The 13584-nt window shown below is 43.6% G+C and overlaps 1 protein-coding gene across 3 annotated transcripts in view; it reads left to right on the top strand.

Moving 5' to 3' along the window:
• The window catches only part of lyst (lysosomal trafficking regulator), a 60784-nt gene that overhangs the window by 38073 nt on the left and 9127 nt on the right, over nucleotides 1-13584 (top strand). For 2 of the 3 annotated variants that reach the window (XM_087850313.1, XM_087850312.1), the window contains 23 exons: nucleotides 16-172; nucleotides 285-458; nucleotides 550-701; nucleotides 1395-1585; nucleotides 2370-2615; nucleotides 3163-3336; nucleotides 4197-4346; nucleotides 5281-5418; nucleotides 5499-5697; nucleotides 5788-5916; nucleotides 6722-7346; nucleotides 7936-8116; nucleotides 8858-9027; nucleotides 9168-9398; nucleotides 9587-9753; nucleotides 10545-10697; nucleotides 11328-11519; nucleotides 11617-11828; nucleotides 11947-12156; nucleotides 12436-12612; nucleotides 12823-12899; nucleotides 13018-13206; nucleotides 13402-13547. In XM_087850313.1, coding sequence (XP_087706439.1) covers nucleotides 16-172; nucleotides 285-458; nucleotides 550-701; nucleotides 1395-1585; nucleotides 2370-2615; nucleotides 3163-3336; nucleotides 4197-4346; nucleotides 5281-5418; nucleotides 5499-5697; nucleotides 5788-5916; nucleotides 6722-7346; nucleotides 7936-8116; nucleotides 8858-9027; nucleotides 9168-9398; nucleotides 9587-9753; nucleotides 10545-10697; nucleotides 11328-11519; nucleotides 11617-11828; nucleotides 11947-12156; nucleotides 12436-12612; nucleotides 12823-12899; nucleotides 13018-13206; nucleotides 13402-13547 — 4440 coding nt within the window. Of the gene's footprint in view, nucleotides 1-15; nucleotides 173-284; nucleotides 459-549; nucleotides 702-1394; nucleotides 1586-2369; nucleotides 2616-3162; nucleotides 3337-4196; nucleotides 4347-5280; nucleotides 5419-5498; nucleotides 5698-5787; nucleotides 5917-6721; nucleotides 7347-7935; nucleotides 8117-8857; nucleotides 9028-9167; nucleotides 9399-9586; nucleotides 9754-10544; nucleotides 10698-10807; nucleotides 10970-11327; nucleotides 11520-11616; nucleotides 11829-11946; nucleotides 12157-12435; nucleotides 12613-12822; nucleotides 12900-13017; nucleotides 13207-13401; nucleotides 13548-13584 lie in introns of all 3 variants that reach the window. The other variant, XM_087850314.1, reaches the window with a different exon arrangement.

Genomic DNA, 13584 nt, shown 5'->3' with positions numbered 1-13584 from the left:
ATTATTGTTTTCCAGAAGAAAGTAACCCTCCTGCAGCTGAGTTGCACCATGCGTCATCTCAGGCAGGGACAAGATTGCTAGAGGAAGGACTCATTCATATTCTATCCATGGGCTCCAAGGCACTGATGCTTCAAGTGTGGGCAGACTTCTCTACAGGCTCTCTCACTTTTAGGTGAGCTCCAAGGAGTGCAGTCTCAAAGTAGTGTCAAAAGAATGAAGTGCTGTTTCTTAAGTATTCAGATTTTCTTGGACTTTAAGTATTCTAATACATTTCTTTTCCTCAGGATTTGTATAGACCCCAACGATGAAATAAAAGCAGGCCTGTTGGCACAGGCAGACTCAGCTGAGGGCCTGTTCAGTGGGGGCCAGTGGCAACACCTTGCCCTCACTTACAGCCAGCAGCCGGAGGGAAAGAAGAACGTCCACGGCCGCGTGGTCGTCTGGGTGTCTGGCATCTGGTGAGGAAAACTGACCGAAATGTAAGCTGTCGTTTGGCTCGCATGGTTTGATAAATAATTAAAATTCAGTCCAAACTGCCATTTTCTGTAGGAAGTGTGAAGTTTCTTTGGATTACACCCTACCCAGAAAGTCCAGTTTATCATCTGACAGCAACAAAACCTTCTGCATGTTGGGCCACTGTGTGCCATCCTCAGAGGAGATGGGAACACGCTGGAACATGGGCACTGTGCTACTCTTCAACGGTAGGGCTCCTGTTGAACTGAACTGAAGATAGTGTCTGTAACATCATACTTAGACATGCACACTGCAGTCCGTTTTAATTGTTTAACTGCCCTCAGTGCTGCTCTCTGGTGGCACATTGATTATCACCTTCACTTTTACAAAGCAGTAGAAACTGTATAAATGCTTTGTGATGCATTTGTATTTTAAAAGCGTATGCAGCTGTAGAAGGCTGCGCGTGGTGTGATGTGTGGCGTGCTGTGGATTCTCAGCATTCTCTCGGGAGGCTTACTGAATACTTCTCTGGTTACCTCTAATTGGCTGTGAAAGCCTTGCATCTAGGCGCTCTCGACCTATGAGCCCAACTGATGTGTTTAGACAAGCTTGGCCTCTCCGCTGTGGTTGGAATTCATTGTGTGTAGCAGGTTCTTCTTCGAAAAGCAGGACTGAACGTATCAAGAAAAAAAAAGTTGACCAGGACATCTCGGGAGTCTTGCATTGCATCAGCTCATGTGTTATTAATTTGCAGCGTATTAGTGGAATCATAAATCATTAACTCGTTGAGTTCATTCAGGCTTTAGTTTGGATTTCTCACAAATCAATTTTACAGCTTCTGGATTGCACATACACACAAATGTCCAAGATATTCCTTAAGAGAGAGGATATTCCCTTTTCCTAAGTCAAATAATAATAGATGTTTGCATGCCTCTTCTCAGGGTCTAGAATAGGATCTGAGGAGGCCTTCTACCTGTACACGAGTGGACCAGATCTCACCTCGATCATGCCCTGCAAGTATGGCAAACCCAGTGTAACATTCTCCAAGTTTGTCACCCAGGAAGGTCTGAAGTGTGAGCACGTGAGAGAGATTTTAATGAAGAGCAAGGATGTAGACACAACAACTTTGGTCGTGAGTCTCTCTTTTTTTTTCTCTTCTTTTTTTTTTTTTTTTTTTTAACATGAGGCATTAAAACAACAGCCGTGTCACAAAAAGTGTAATTATGAAATGAAGCCAGAAAAAAAATGTTGCTGTGTTTGTTCATCTCTCACTCAATACCTGCATGCCCGCCGCCGACCCCTCTACTTATGCAGGGTGATTCAAGTGCTCTGTTAGCGTGGCAAATCCCCCCTATGTCTCATTTATTGTTTCATTTCACGGTGTATGAGTTATGTGCTGTTCCAATTAGCTGTCATTAATGATACTGCATGGTAGGAAGTAATTTGTCCCAAATGGGGAAAAACAACTATTATAGTTAAGCTGCAGTTATTTTAGTCAGACTGAAAATAGTTTTTCTCCCATTAAGTGGGAATTGCTTTGTTGATAATAGCTCATTTTTAGCTAATAGCTAAAAAAAAGAAAAGCCAAGATGATAAGAATAAATGTTTGGCCATTTTTGTGTAACTTACTGTTAAATCTAACAGTAAGTTACAACTGTTAGATTGTAACTTGATATCTCTAAATAATCCTAATATTTAGGATATTAGATATAAAGTACTTTAAAAAAATTTTAATAAGGAGCCAAAATGTCCTCAAATAGGGTACAAATGTACACCATTTGTACCCTATTTGAGGACATTTTGGCTCCTTATTAAAATTTTTTTAAAGTACTTTATATCTAATATCCTAAATCATTACAAGCATCAAGATATTACTTTTTTTTCCCAAAAAGATAATTGTGTGCGTTTCTGCACAGGAGAGCCTGGCGGTCGTGTACGCCCCCAGCAGTCCGAGAGTCTACACAATTTATGAGCCTGTAATCAGACTGAAAGGTCAAGCAAAGACTGTGGTGACCCAGCGGCCCTTCAGCTCCAAAGAGGTGCAAAGTGTTTCCATGGAGTCCATTGCTCTCAGAGCTCTGCTCCCCACTGAAACCCACGGCCTGCAGAGTGTCCTGCACAAGATCGGTGGAACTGGAACTTTTGTCTTCCTCTTTGCACAGGTGGGATGATTTAACCCTTTCTCACCCAAGTGTCATACAGGCTGCCTGGACTTATTTTGTAATTTTTGCTTTAAAATTGCTACATAATTCTCAGCTTTCAAGAACTATTTGAATTTTCTCTCTAGCCCAAAATAGTTGAGGAGTTACAGTAATGTGAGGCACATATGGTAAAATCTAGAACCTGATTTTTCTGTTTGTGTGCACACAGCAGGATCTCGTGAATGCTTTGTGCTGCCGTTATACACCAAACATCTCCATAAAGCTCATTTTCTCTTCTTTCCGAAACCAGTTGGGGTTTCTTTCTGACACAAACTGTAACAGAGTTATGATTATTTAAAGAGACCCAAAATAAGTAAAGGGTTAAATGTGAAGGGCAAAGCCTATATATAATATGTATGCAGTATGTAGGAGAAAGAAGGCTCTTGAATGACTTTGAAGAATTTTTGTATTTGATTAATTATATTCCAGCATGAGCAGGCCCTCATGTTCACTCTGTTTTGTTTTTTCCCCCTTCCCTGCTCGCCTCCTCTGGCACCGTTGTGTCCAGACAGTGGAGCTCAGTGACTGTGAGAAGACCCAGGCTCTGGCCCTGCAAGTGCTGCTGTCGCTGTCCAAATTTAACCAACACCGCATCCACGAAATGGACTGTTACCATGGTTACTCCATGATCCATCAGGTCCTCATCAAGCCCAAATGCATCGTAGGATATCACGTGTTGAAAGTGAGTCACACCTTGAACTCTTGTCTTCTGTCCCTGCAGCCTCAGCTGATCTGCGCAGTAAAATATATCCTCCATTTATTTTATTTTTGGGGGGCCACGAATCTGATCTGGCCCGACACACTGGTTCCTCTCTGAGCCGGTGTTGGTGACCCTGCTGTTACTTGACCCTCTGGCTGTGTCTGTAATTGAGCTGTGTGATGGCTCTGGCTGAAATGGATTGTGTCTGACTTGATGAAACACTGAGCTCCTGCAGAGTAACACAGCAACTCTGATTGCATTTGTCACTTTAGGCTTTCACATCCTGTATTGTATAGCATAGACCTGCACTGATTAGTGGCATTAAATTCCCATGATCATTCCTATATAAAAGGAACACGCTGTGCTACAGTTGTTGATAGTTTCCATTTGTACTTTTCACTTTATACTGTAAAAGAAATATAATTCTGGTACCTTTCTTAAACTGGGGTAGTCACATTATTAACCTGCATCTCAATGTTTTAACTGAGTGCAAGGCTGCAAGCTTCTGTCCTCTAGTAATACAATGTACCAGAGACATAAAGGACTGCAAGATTTATGACCACTGCAGTGAATGTGGTCACAAATGATATTCTTTGATCGATACAGACAGGGCTGCTCGTGGAGTAAATGGAATTAGTTTTGACTGAGTTGACTGAGTGATAAGCACTCCAAATATTTCATGGAGAATGTATTGATTTCCTTCCTGCTTGAGATTCAGAACTAGAGATTATCAATATGTTGAGGTGTGTTTCTGATGAGAGTGAACGCCGCCCTGTGAGTTATTATCACAGAAACTCTACAGAAGTCGTTGCGTTTCTGACGGCCACATTTTTTCTTCCTAGACTTTACTCGATGGGTGTTGCAGTGGACCCATCCTCATCCTCGGAGAAGACGGTCAGTTCCGTTTGGACGCGGAGTCTGTGGCCGTGGTTCAGGATTTAAGGCTTCTCTCAGACATTCTGTTGGATTGGAAGATCTGGGCCAAGGCGGAGGTAAAGACTGCATTACAATTAAATGTAACTATGGCACACCGTCTAATTCAATTACATCGTTTTGGTCAGGTCCATCATGTCCAAAAGCAACATCCATGTATTTGCACACATATACATGTATATATATTTTCTTAAGAACAGTTTTTATCATTTAGCATTTACATCAAAAAGAAACTAACATTACATCAAGTTAAAGTTCATCGCCCATCGCCCTTCGTGCAAGGATATGTGTAATGTAAATATCCAGAAAGCCTCTCTCCTCCTTAATAACAACTCATCATCTCCACTCTCCTCGGTGGTTCAGAAATAAGTAGAGCATAAATAAATAATGTATTATTTTTGAAGGACACTGTGTCTAACAAAGGCAGACAAAACATGACAAACTAAGCAGGTGAAGATGAGCAATCACACATTCATTACTGGGAGGATACTTCAAATGAGCTGCATTTCTAATGTAGTTTGTTCAAGATCTAATCATTTATTTTCTCATCACACCTGAAGGTACAGTTGTAAAGAAAAGAAGGAAAGTTGTTTTTTTTCTGAAAGACTTTTGTGAATCTCAGCGTTTCTGGTTTTCTCAGGGTCTGTTCATTTATTTATTTATTTATTTATTGTTATTGATATCCAGTCCTGATGAGGGACAGAAAGCTTAAAACATTATCAGCTAAATGATGAGCTTTTTAGAAATTCATACATTAACTCTAGTGGCCATAGTCACTGATTTTAGTTTTCCCACAAAATCTCCGCTGAAGCATTTTAAGGTTTTATCTTCTGGTGAATCAAATGTTTTGGGAGGAAGCATCAGTTAGTGGTTATTCCTGCAGTTTTTGTGCTGCAGACGACATTTTTTAAAGTCAAAGAGTCCGTGATGATTCTTTCCAGAACTGTTTTACTGTCTCAGCCGTCATATTTTGTCATTTACTGTTTGTGTCAGTGCGGAGTGTGGGAGACGCTGCTCGCTGCCTTAGAGATCCTCATCAGGGTTCACCACCCTCATCAGGTCTTTAACATCCGTCAGTTCCTCAAGGCTGAAGTAGTGCATCGCTTCCTGCTCACCTGTCAGGTATTACAGGTAGGTCGCTGCCACAGAGCTGCTTCACATTCCCTTCCCTCTTCCTTCCTTTTTATTTTAAATATCGTGTTTGTTTTAAGGAACATCGGGATGAGCATCTCACAGCGATCCCGCAGGAGGTGTCTTTGTCATTCATCAAAATCATCCAGGAAGTCCTCGGGTCTCCTCCGGACATGGATCTGCTAAAACTGATCTATAACTTCCTGATGGCTGTGCACCCACCTACCAACACCTACGTCTGCCACACTCCATCCACCTTCTACTTCTCACTGCATATAGGTGAGGAAGCGGTTGCAGCTGAGCGCACCGGCTCCATATCAAAGATCCATTAATCTAATGCGCCATGTTCCTTTGATGTTTCTCTGTCAGATGGGAAGCTGTACCAGGAGAAGGTGCAGTCCATTATGTACCTAAGACACTCCAACAGCGGAGGAAAGTCTGCCAGCAGCTCTGTGGTGTCGCTCTCCCCGACTGCTTTCGCCGATGCTCCTCATGACGGTACAGCTGCTCCAACTAAACACCAACCTTAATGCACTCCCAGTACCCTAACAGCAGATAATTAAATACAGACCTCAGGTTGTTGCTTTGAATGATATTATAAATCGAAAGCTCAGCAGTGCTTTTATGAGAGTATGTGCCTCTAACAAAGGAAATTTGTTTAACGTGTTTAGTGCTGTATCAGCCTGATTATGTTGGGGTTTTTTCCCCTCACTCTGTGATGAATTGGTCTCAAAAGTTTTATTTTAAGAACTTAATGTAAACATCATTACTTGTGGGAAAAAGCTGATGCATGAGCATTAGGTCATTATAACTCTCCCTCCCATCCTCCTCTGCTTTTAGCTTTTAAAAAGACTTGAAATAACCTCAGCTTGATGTAAGTCTATTAGAGCCTCTCTTTGTAATACTTTGTGGTATAAATACAACATATCTAATTACCATATCATTTTACCTCTTTTGACTGAGCATTTATTATTCCTGGTTTTACTTTAAGAGCCCCATTTTGCCCTCACAGTGTTTCTTTTTGATTGATATTTTATTTTAGTTAAACACTTTGATAACTTTAGCAAGCACATGAGTAATTCCTACAATACTTTGTGATCAACTCAGCTGTACGGGGATAGATTTAATTTCCTAGTCCTGTTTAAACAAGGACGCATTATGTTGTTCGCCGCAGCCCGCTGGTCTCTGAGTATTTGTATTTGCACTTTAAGTGTTGTATACTATGCGTGCATACAAATAAGGTGCTCTGCAGCCTTTAATTGAAGCATTTGCAAATACTCAATGAGTCTCTTGTGTTTTCCAGGCCATCTCCATGCTTCTTCCCTTGATCATGGAGGTGATGATCAGTCATTACGTGCCCCTAGTCTGGGGCCGTCTCCGTACTCTTCGCCTCTGCTGACGCCTCGGCTCGGACGCAGTAGCTCAAACGAGGCAGCCGAAGGTGACGGGGCGTCCCTCGCCACTCATCAGGCTCTCGGAAGCACAGAGACGCTTAAGAAGGGCGGAGGTGATGAGCAGCTCCTCAGCAGCTGTGAGTCTGCCAAGACGATATGTGAGGACAAAGACGCGGGCGAGGGAGCGACCCCGCGCACACCATCCATCAGTGTGGAGGAGGAGCGGGATGAGGCAGCAGAGGTCGACAGCCTGGCAGACGGGAGCGTTGGGGTGGCAGAGTCTGAGGACAGGTTCGAGTGGGTCACGGACGAGGCGCCACGCCGCCCTGACAGCCTGAAAGGCATCCCGTCCTTCCAGAGGAGCCACAGCAATCTTGCTAGTCTGGGTCTGGCCTTCCCAGCTACAAATGGCTCACTGACAATCAGCCGGTGGCCCACAGCTGCTGACCGGAGCTCCATGCCTGAAGACTGGGAAAGTTACACCTACTCTCCTGGCTATGAGAGGGCTCACAGCAAGACTGAGTCCAATGACAGGTATGTAGTTCTCTTTAAAATGGTAGCTTGATATACTGTGAATGAATAAATAAATAAAAAACACTCAGGATGTTTTAAGCACTCATTATCATAAGTAATTATGTTTATGCAGCCCATAACAAACTGTGGCCAAGCCGCAGTGAGCAACAGTTTATCTAAATCCACGTGCACGTGGGTTTAGCTCTGAATGTATCACCAGAAACGTCTCACATCTGATAATGACTAGAGTCGGGATTTGCATAATCTTCATAAAGCATTTGCTCAGAGTAATAATCCCCAGCCAACTATGACAACGATTTGTACTTCCGTGATAGATTCAGCTTATTCCTCCTTGTCAGCTGCTAACTTAAGCTTATATTTTGTTTGTTTTTTTTAATTGAAGGTTCTTTGGGATTTTTCTGTCACTGAGTATCAGTGCAGGCACAGCGTGGGTCGCGAGCAATGCTGAAATGCTACTATGATGCTAATTTGGGTTTATGGATGTAACCTATATTAAATTCAACACTCTGTCTGTACTTGACTTTTTTAGTGTTATTTGGTTGGTGTAGCCGTTCATGTGCAGTAACATTCGTCTTGGTGTGTTTCTTAGGTCCAGCACAGAGGATTGCCTGGTGCTGATCTGCTGTGGGCTCTATGATCTTCTGAGGGGCATCTTGCTGCTGTTGCCTGACCTCATGCTTGAGGAGGTGATGGACAAACTCATCCAGCCAGATGCCCTGATCGTCCTGGTCAATCACTCATCACCGCTCATCCAGCAAGGAGTCATGAAGGTTGGTTTCTCCTTAGAGAGTGTGATGTACTGTAAAGCAGAGGGGGGTCTGATTATGCACCAGGAGTTCATTTTCATCCCAGTATCTTCTGCAAAATACTGTTACGGGCTGTAGGATGTGTGAGCTCATTGCCATTCCAACAAGCTGTATTTACGCATTCGTTTTGTATTTTATGCTTTGCAGCACGCACTTTTTCCCCCCTAGATACCTCACACTGAGCTTTTAGAAAGCTGGGAACAGCTTGGACAGGCTGAACACTACTTTTTTCCTTAATGCTTACAAATCCCACCAAAACTCCAAATCACAAATGTTTTTTTGTCACTGAATAGCCTTTTGTTTTACTTTTGTGTATTTTTAAGAATTTTATAAACTAGGTGGTTATTGCAGCCAAAAGGTCTGTACACTGAAACTTCACTACACATTTTCTTTTGTTAATCATAATTTACTTGTAAATAGTGGCTCTTTGAAAAACCTTGCATTCAGCCCACTATATTTTCCAACAATTAATCCAAAGTTTTTTGTGCATATCCCTCCTAAATGCCGACACACATGTGGTTCCTGTGGAGCGTAGGGGCAGTGCTACAACCCAATTGTCAGAGGTGAAAGGGTGCAACAGCTGTTAATAAAACAAACAGTAGGATTGTCGTAATACCACTGATGTCTGTATGAGGCTGAGGGATAACACTGGTGCTGTACTCCTCTGTACTGACAGGCGTAATTTATTCTGCTTCTCCCACCCAGCTGCTGGACGCCTATTTCACCAGAGCTCTTAAGGAGCAAAAGGAGAAGTTTCTGAAGAATCACGGTTTCTCACTGCTGGCCAACCAACTATACATCCACCAAGGCAGCCAGGGGCTCCTTGAATGCTTCTTGGAGATGCTGTTTGGACGGCCGGTGGGCCTGGAGGAAGAGTGAGTACATAACATCCACTGCACCACAGGCGCATGATTGCACATTAATATGTATAGAATTGTCTGCCGTATGAATAATGTTGGATGCAAACATATTCTTCATGTTGTGCCACATTGTTCTTTCTCGTGTCTCTCTTTAGTCTGGACCTGGAGGAAATGGAAAATCTCTCACCCTTCAGAAAGCGCTGTATCATTCCAGTGTTGGGTCTTATTGAGAACTCTCTGTATGAGAACTCTTTGGTGCACAATATCCTGTGTATGCTCCTGCAGCTCATCAATGCCTGCCCCAAGCTGGCAGACATCCTGCTCGACCACGGACTGCTCTACGTGCTCTTTAACACCCTGTCTACCCTCAATGGCATGGAGAACGGGTACGACTGCCAGAACAGGGAATGATTCATTCAGACACCTCCACGGGTTCATAGCACGTTTGTGTTGAACCTTTGAGCCAAGAATTAAATCATTAATCCTCGTATTGTTGGTTGATCTGGCACATGTGAGTGGTAGACAGACTTCCTGTGCTTCATATTTTCTTGTTTTCCCTGTCCTCCCTCTGTAGTATTCCCCTGAATGACTACAAACTCCTGGTGTGTGACATCCAGCAGATGCTTGTAGCTGTGACTATTCACTCCTGCAGCTCCTCTGGGTCCCAGTATTTCCGCATCATCGAAGACCTCATTACCTTACTGGGTTTCATGCAGACCAGCAAGATGCGTCGCACACAAGGTGAGAACCGGATTTCGATACACATGCAAAACACATCAGTCTTGTCACCTCCCATGCTCTGCAATCGTGGATGATATCAAGCTGTCAACTTTGGCTACAGAAACAAATAGGGCTGTCACTTTATTATCTCCATCTGCAGAGTGGAAACTCATTTGAGAAATATCTCCCATTTTCATCTTCCCACCAAATGGTTTTCTCTCATTTTTCCCTTTATTTGCTCTCTGAAAAATATCTCTCCCTCCTCTTCCCCATTAGCACTTATTTCCTCGCTATATTTATGATCTGATATTATCATTCTGTGATCACAGAAGCATTAGAATGACATTATGAGTGTGTATCTTTTTATTTTTGGTTGTTTTTCATTTCAGATTATATTCAAATGTTCAGATGTATTATTAACATTATGGGGCTCTGTGCAAAAAAACATTTTGTATTGTTGTTCTCAACTTCTCTTAATTATTCCAAGTCTTAATTGTACAGCACTTTGCAGTTTGCTTATTTCAACTTAATGACTGTGTCCTTGTTAGTGAGGCGTGTGTGTTCATCACTAGTGTAATCAACACCATTAAATGCTGCATGAGGCTACCTGTGCTGCTCTGTTTGCAAGTCCTGTTGCCATTAATTTTAGTGTTGTCAGTATCAAAGAGCAGTAATTAATTGTAAAATTGACTAACCTGTCATTGACAGACTGCCTCAGTTGTCTGTAGCATGCAGAGCGTGACCTTGAAGCTCTCGAGTCACTCATCAGAAGCAGGTTGGCTCTAACATGACAAAAATCTTTCTTTTCCCAGAGATGGCTGTGGCTTTGCAGTTCCGTGTCCTTCAGTCGGCGATTGAGTTTATAAAAACGACCGCCAACCAGGAACCTCAGAAACTGAGCACTTCTGTTAACGCTCCAAGCTCTCCGCATCACGCCATCTATCAGAAACGCAAGAGCATCGCCGGTGAGTGTCTCAAACTGGCTCTGGCACTGTAGAAAGCTGCAGTCTGCTTCTGTGCTGCTGGAGGTAGAAATGTGTCTGTTTATTGATCGTCTCTTCATCCCGATCTGAAGGTTCCATTGCCATCAAAGACTCCATTATCCCCCGCATCCCCAGGCAGCACTACTGCTCCTATGGCCAGATCCCCTTGTCCCCTCCATTCAGCTTCCTGTCCCAGGACTCCCCCCTCCCTTCCCCCACCGGAGCTCCATCGTACATGCTCCACTGTGACGCAGGTAGCTGGGACTGCGGTCCACAGCGGAGAACATCCTCCTTGTCAAGGGGCATGTTTCCCTCTCATGCAGTGAACTCACCCTGTCCCCAGGACCTCACCTTGGGGGTTAATTTGCCCAGTACCCCAGTGTGTTACTGGTGCCTCCTCTGTGTGTGTGTGTGTGTGTGTGTGTGAGAGATCAAATGCTTAACTACGTCAGTGTTAAGCATTCCAGCACAGATGACTATTTGATTAGTGAATCCTAATAATTTTCTCTTTACCAAAAACACGTGTGCTTATCCTATCTGTAAACTGGCTAATTATCCCGGACTACCAATTTTATAACCACATTCAAGCACTTATCAAAATTGTTCTTGTAGGTCGGCGCCGGTTCTCTCTGGCCCAGACTGACTCTCTGCTGATGCGAATGCGCTCTGTAGCCAGCGACGAGCTCAACCAAATGATGCAGAGGAGGATGAGCCAGGAAAACCCCATCCGTGCCAGTGAGACCGAGTTTGTCCAGCGGCTGCAGAGGCTTGTGGTTCTTGCAGTCAACAGACTCATTTACCACGGTACACAGCCTGGTGTTTCTTTGAATGATCTGGTCTATATCCTTTTGGACGCTAATCCTGCTTCTATTTTTTTGTTTGTTTGTTTTCCTTATTTCAGATGTGAGTCAAGATTTATTTGATCTGCTGAATATCCCAGAGTGCACAGACCAACAGCTTTTCACACCAGATCCAGCTGAGCAACCGCACGAAGATGGTGGCTCCGCTTCTGTCCCGCACTCTCCAACTCCCTTCACTCTACCACCTGCGAGCAAGAAGAGCTTCCAGAAGGACATCCTCCAGCTCATGATGGACGGGATCAAAGTCAGCCTGGTACGACAGCAGTCCAGTCGAAGCTTTTTCATGCTTTAGAAGCTCTTATTTGTAAACCTCTACTCTGAGTGTTGTAGAGTTTGATGGCTAACGTAGTGTTGCTACTGTGTATCCGTAGGGGAGCACAGGTCGTGGCGGAGCCCCGCATCAGCAGTGGCGAAGGATCCTGTGGTCCTGTCGGGACACTTTTCGGATCCAAATTGGCCGTTTGCTGGTGCACACACTCAGCCCTGCACTTCCTCTATCAGACAGGAAGGAGGCACTTCAGTTTGTGTTTGATCCCAAACATTTGGATATCCTCAAGGAGAGTCTCAGCCCTGGACTAGAGGTGAATGTGATTTCTCATGTTAACTCCCATGAATTAGACCCTAAAGTGAGATATTTCAGTTCATTTTAATCTATATAATGAGAGAAATTGCGGATTAGGTACAGAAAAAAACTCTCTGTAGCTTTAAAAGTTCAAAAATTGGTGTCTTTCCCTGTTCATCCCACTGCCAGACTTTACTGAAAGCTAGATAAAGCTCGGCTCCAATAGCCAGTGTCTGTGACTTACTTCAGACACAAATGAACTAAAATCTGCACTTTCTTTTCTCTCGCCCGCTCTCAGCACGGACCAAAGTTGTCGCTGTACCTGTACGAGATGCTGCACGATCACAAGGATAACCTCACCAAAGAAGAGCAGAGCGCCGTGGGTGTATTCATGACCTCTCTCAAGCTTTGCGGTCATCGCTGCATCCCACCCAATGCTCCACACAAACAAGACTTGCTCAAGGCCATAAAAGAGGTACGTCCCACACGGTGATTGTCAAAGAGTCATTGTTAAAGGAAAGGGCAGCAGCTTCCAGGCTGTTTTAGTCTGACCTAATTCACCTGTTTCCTTCAGCTGTATGAAATATATTAACTTTAGTGCAAGCAAAAGTCTGTCTTTGATAAATGCTAAGCATAGCCTGTCAGGTTTTCTTATTATTCAGATAAATTTGTTTACCTGCAACAGGAAAAATTCAAGTATGAAGCAGAAGAGAAAACAAGTAAAGTGGCATGGGAAAAGAAAATGGCAAATGCTCAGAGGAAGTGAGTATAATTCTTTTCTTTCTTTTTTCTATTGTTAACAGTTCTATTGTAAACAGACAGACTCATATGTTAGTTTGTTTTATTTCGTTCGCTCACTCTTTTTATTTTTCCTCTGCAGTCTTATCCAGAGGCTGGATGGAAAGTCAAAGGATATATCCAAGATTGCAGCCGATATCACTCAGACTGTGTCCCTCCGGCAAGGCATGGAGAGAAAGAAAGTCATCCAGCACATCAGGGGCCTCTACAAGACCGACCTGAGTGCCAGCCGCCACTGGCAGGAGCTGGTGCAGCAGCTCACACACGACCGGTAGGAGTTGTTCATGATCTACGTTATTGCTCATGTCATCCTCGCTGTGGCTGCTTGTTTGTTGGTTTTGGTTAAAGTGCGAATAAAACAAATCAAATACTTCCCTTTCAGACCTGCAAAGCTTTCTTTTGTACTAATGTAAGTTTTTGAGTGTGCTGTTTTAGTTTCTTTTTCTTTTTTCTTTTTTTCCTCCAGTGCGGTTTGGTACGATCCCACATCCTACCCAACTTCCTGGCAGCTGGACCCCACCGAAGGGCCGAACCGTGAGCGACGGCGGCTACAGAGATGCTACCTCACCATCCCCAACAAATACCTGCTCAAAGACAGACGCAAGTCTGAAGGTGGGGGGAAAAATGCTCTTTGGCTAAATTTTGTGTC

This window comes from Neolamprologus brichardi, chromosome 13 (assembly GCF_056152115.1).
Source record: "Neolamprologus brichardi isolate AB-2024 chromosome 13, ASM5615211v1, whole genome shotgun sequence".
Lineage (NCBI taxonomy): Eukaryota > Metazoa > Chordata > Actinopteri > Cichliformes > Cichlidae > Neolamprologus > Neolamprologus brichardi.
Note: the sequence above shows the minus strand (reverse complement) of the source record. Positions and strands in the feature narration are given on the sequence as shown.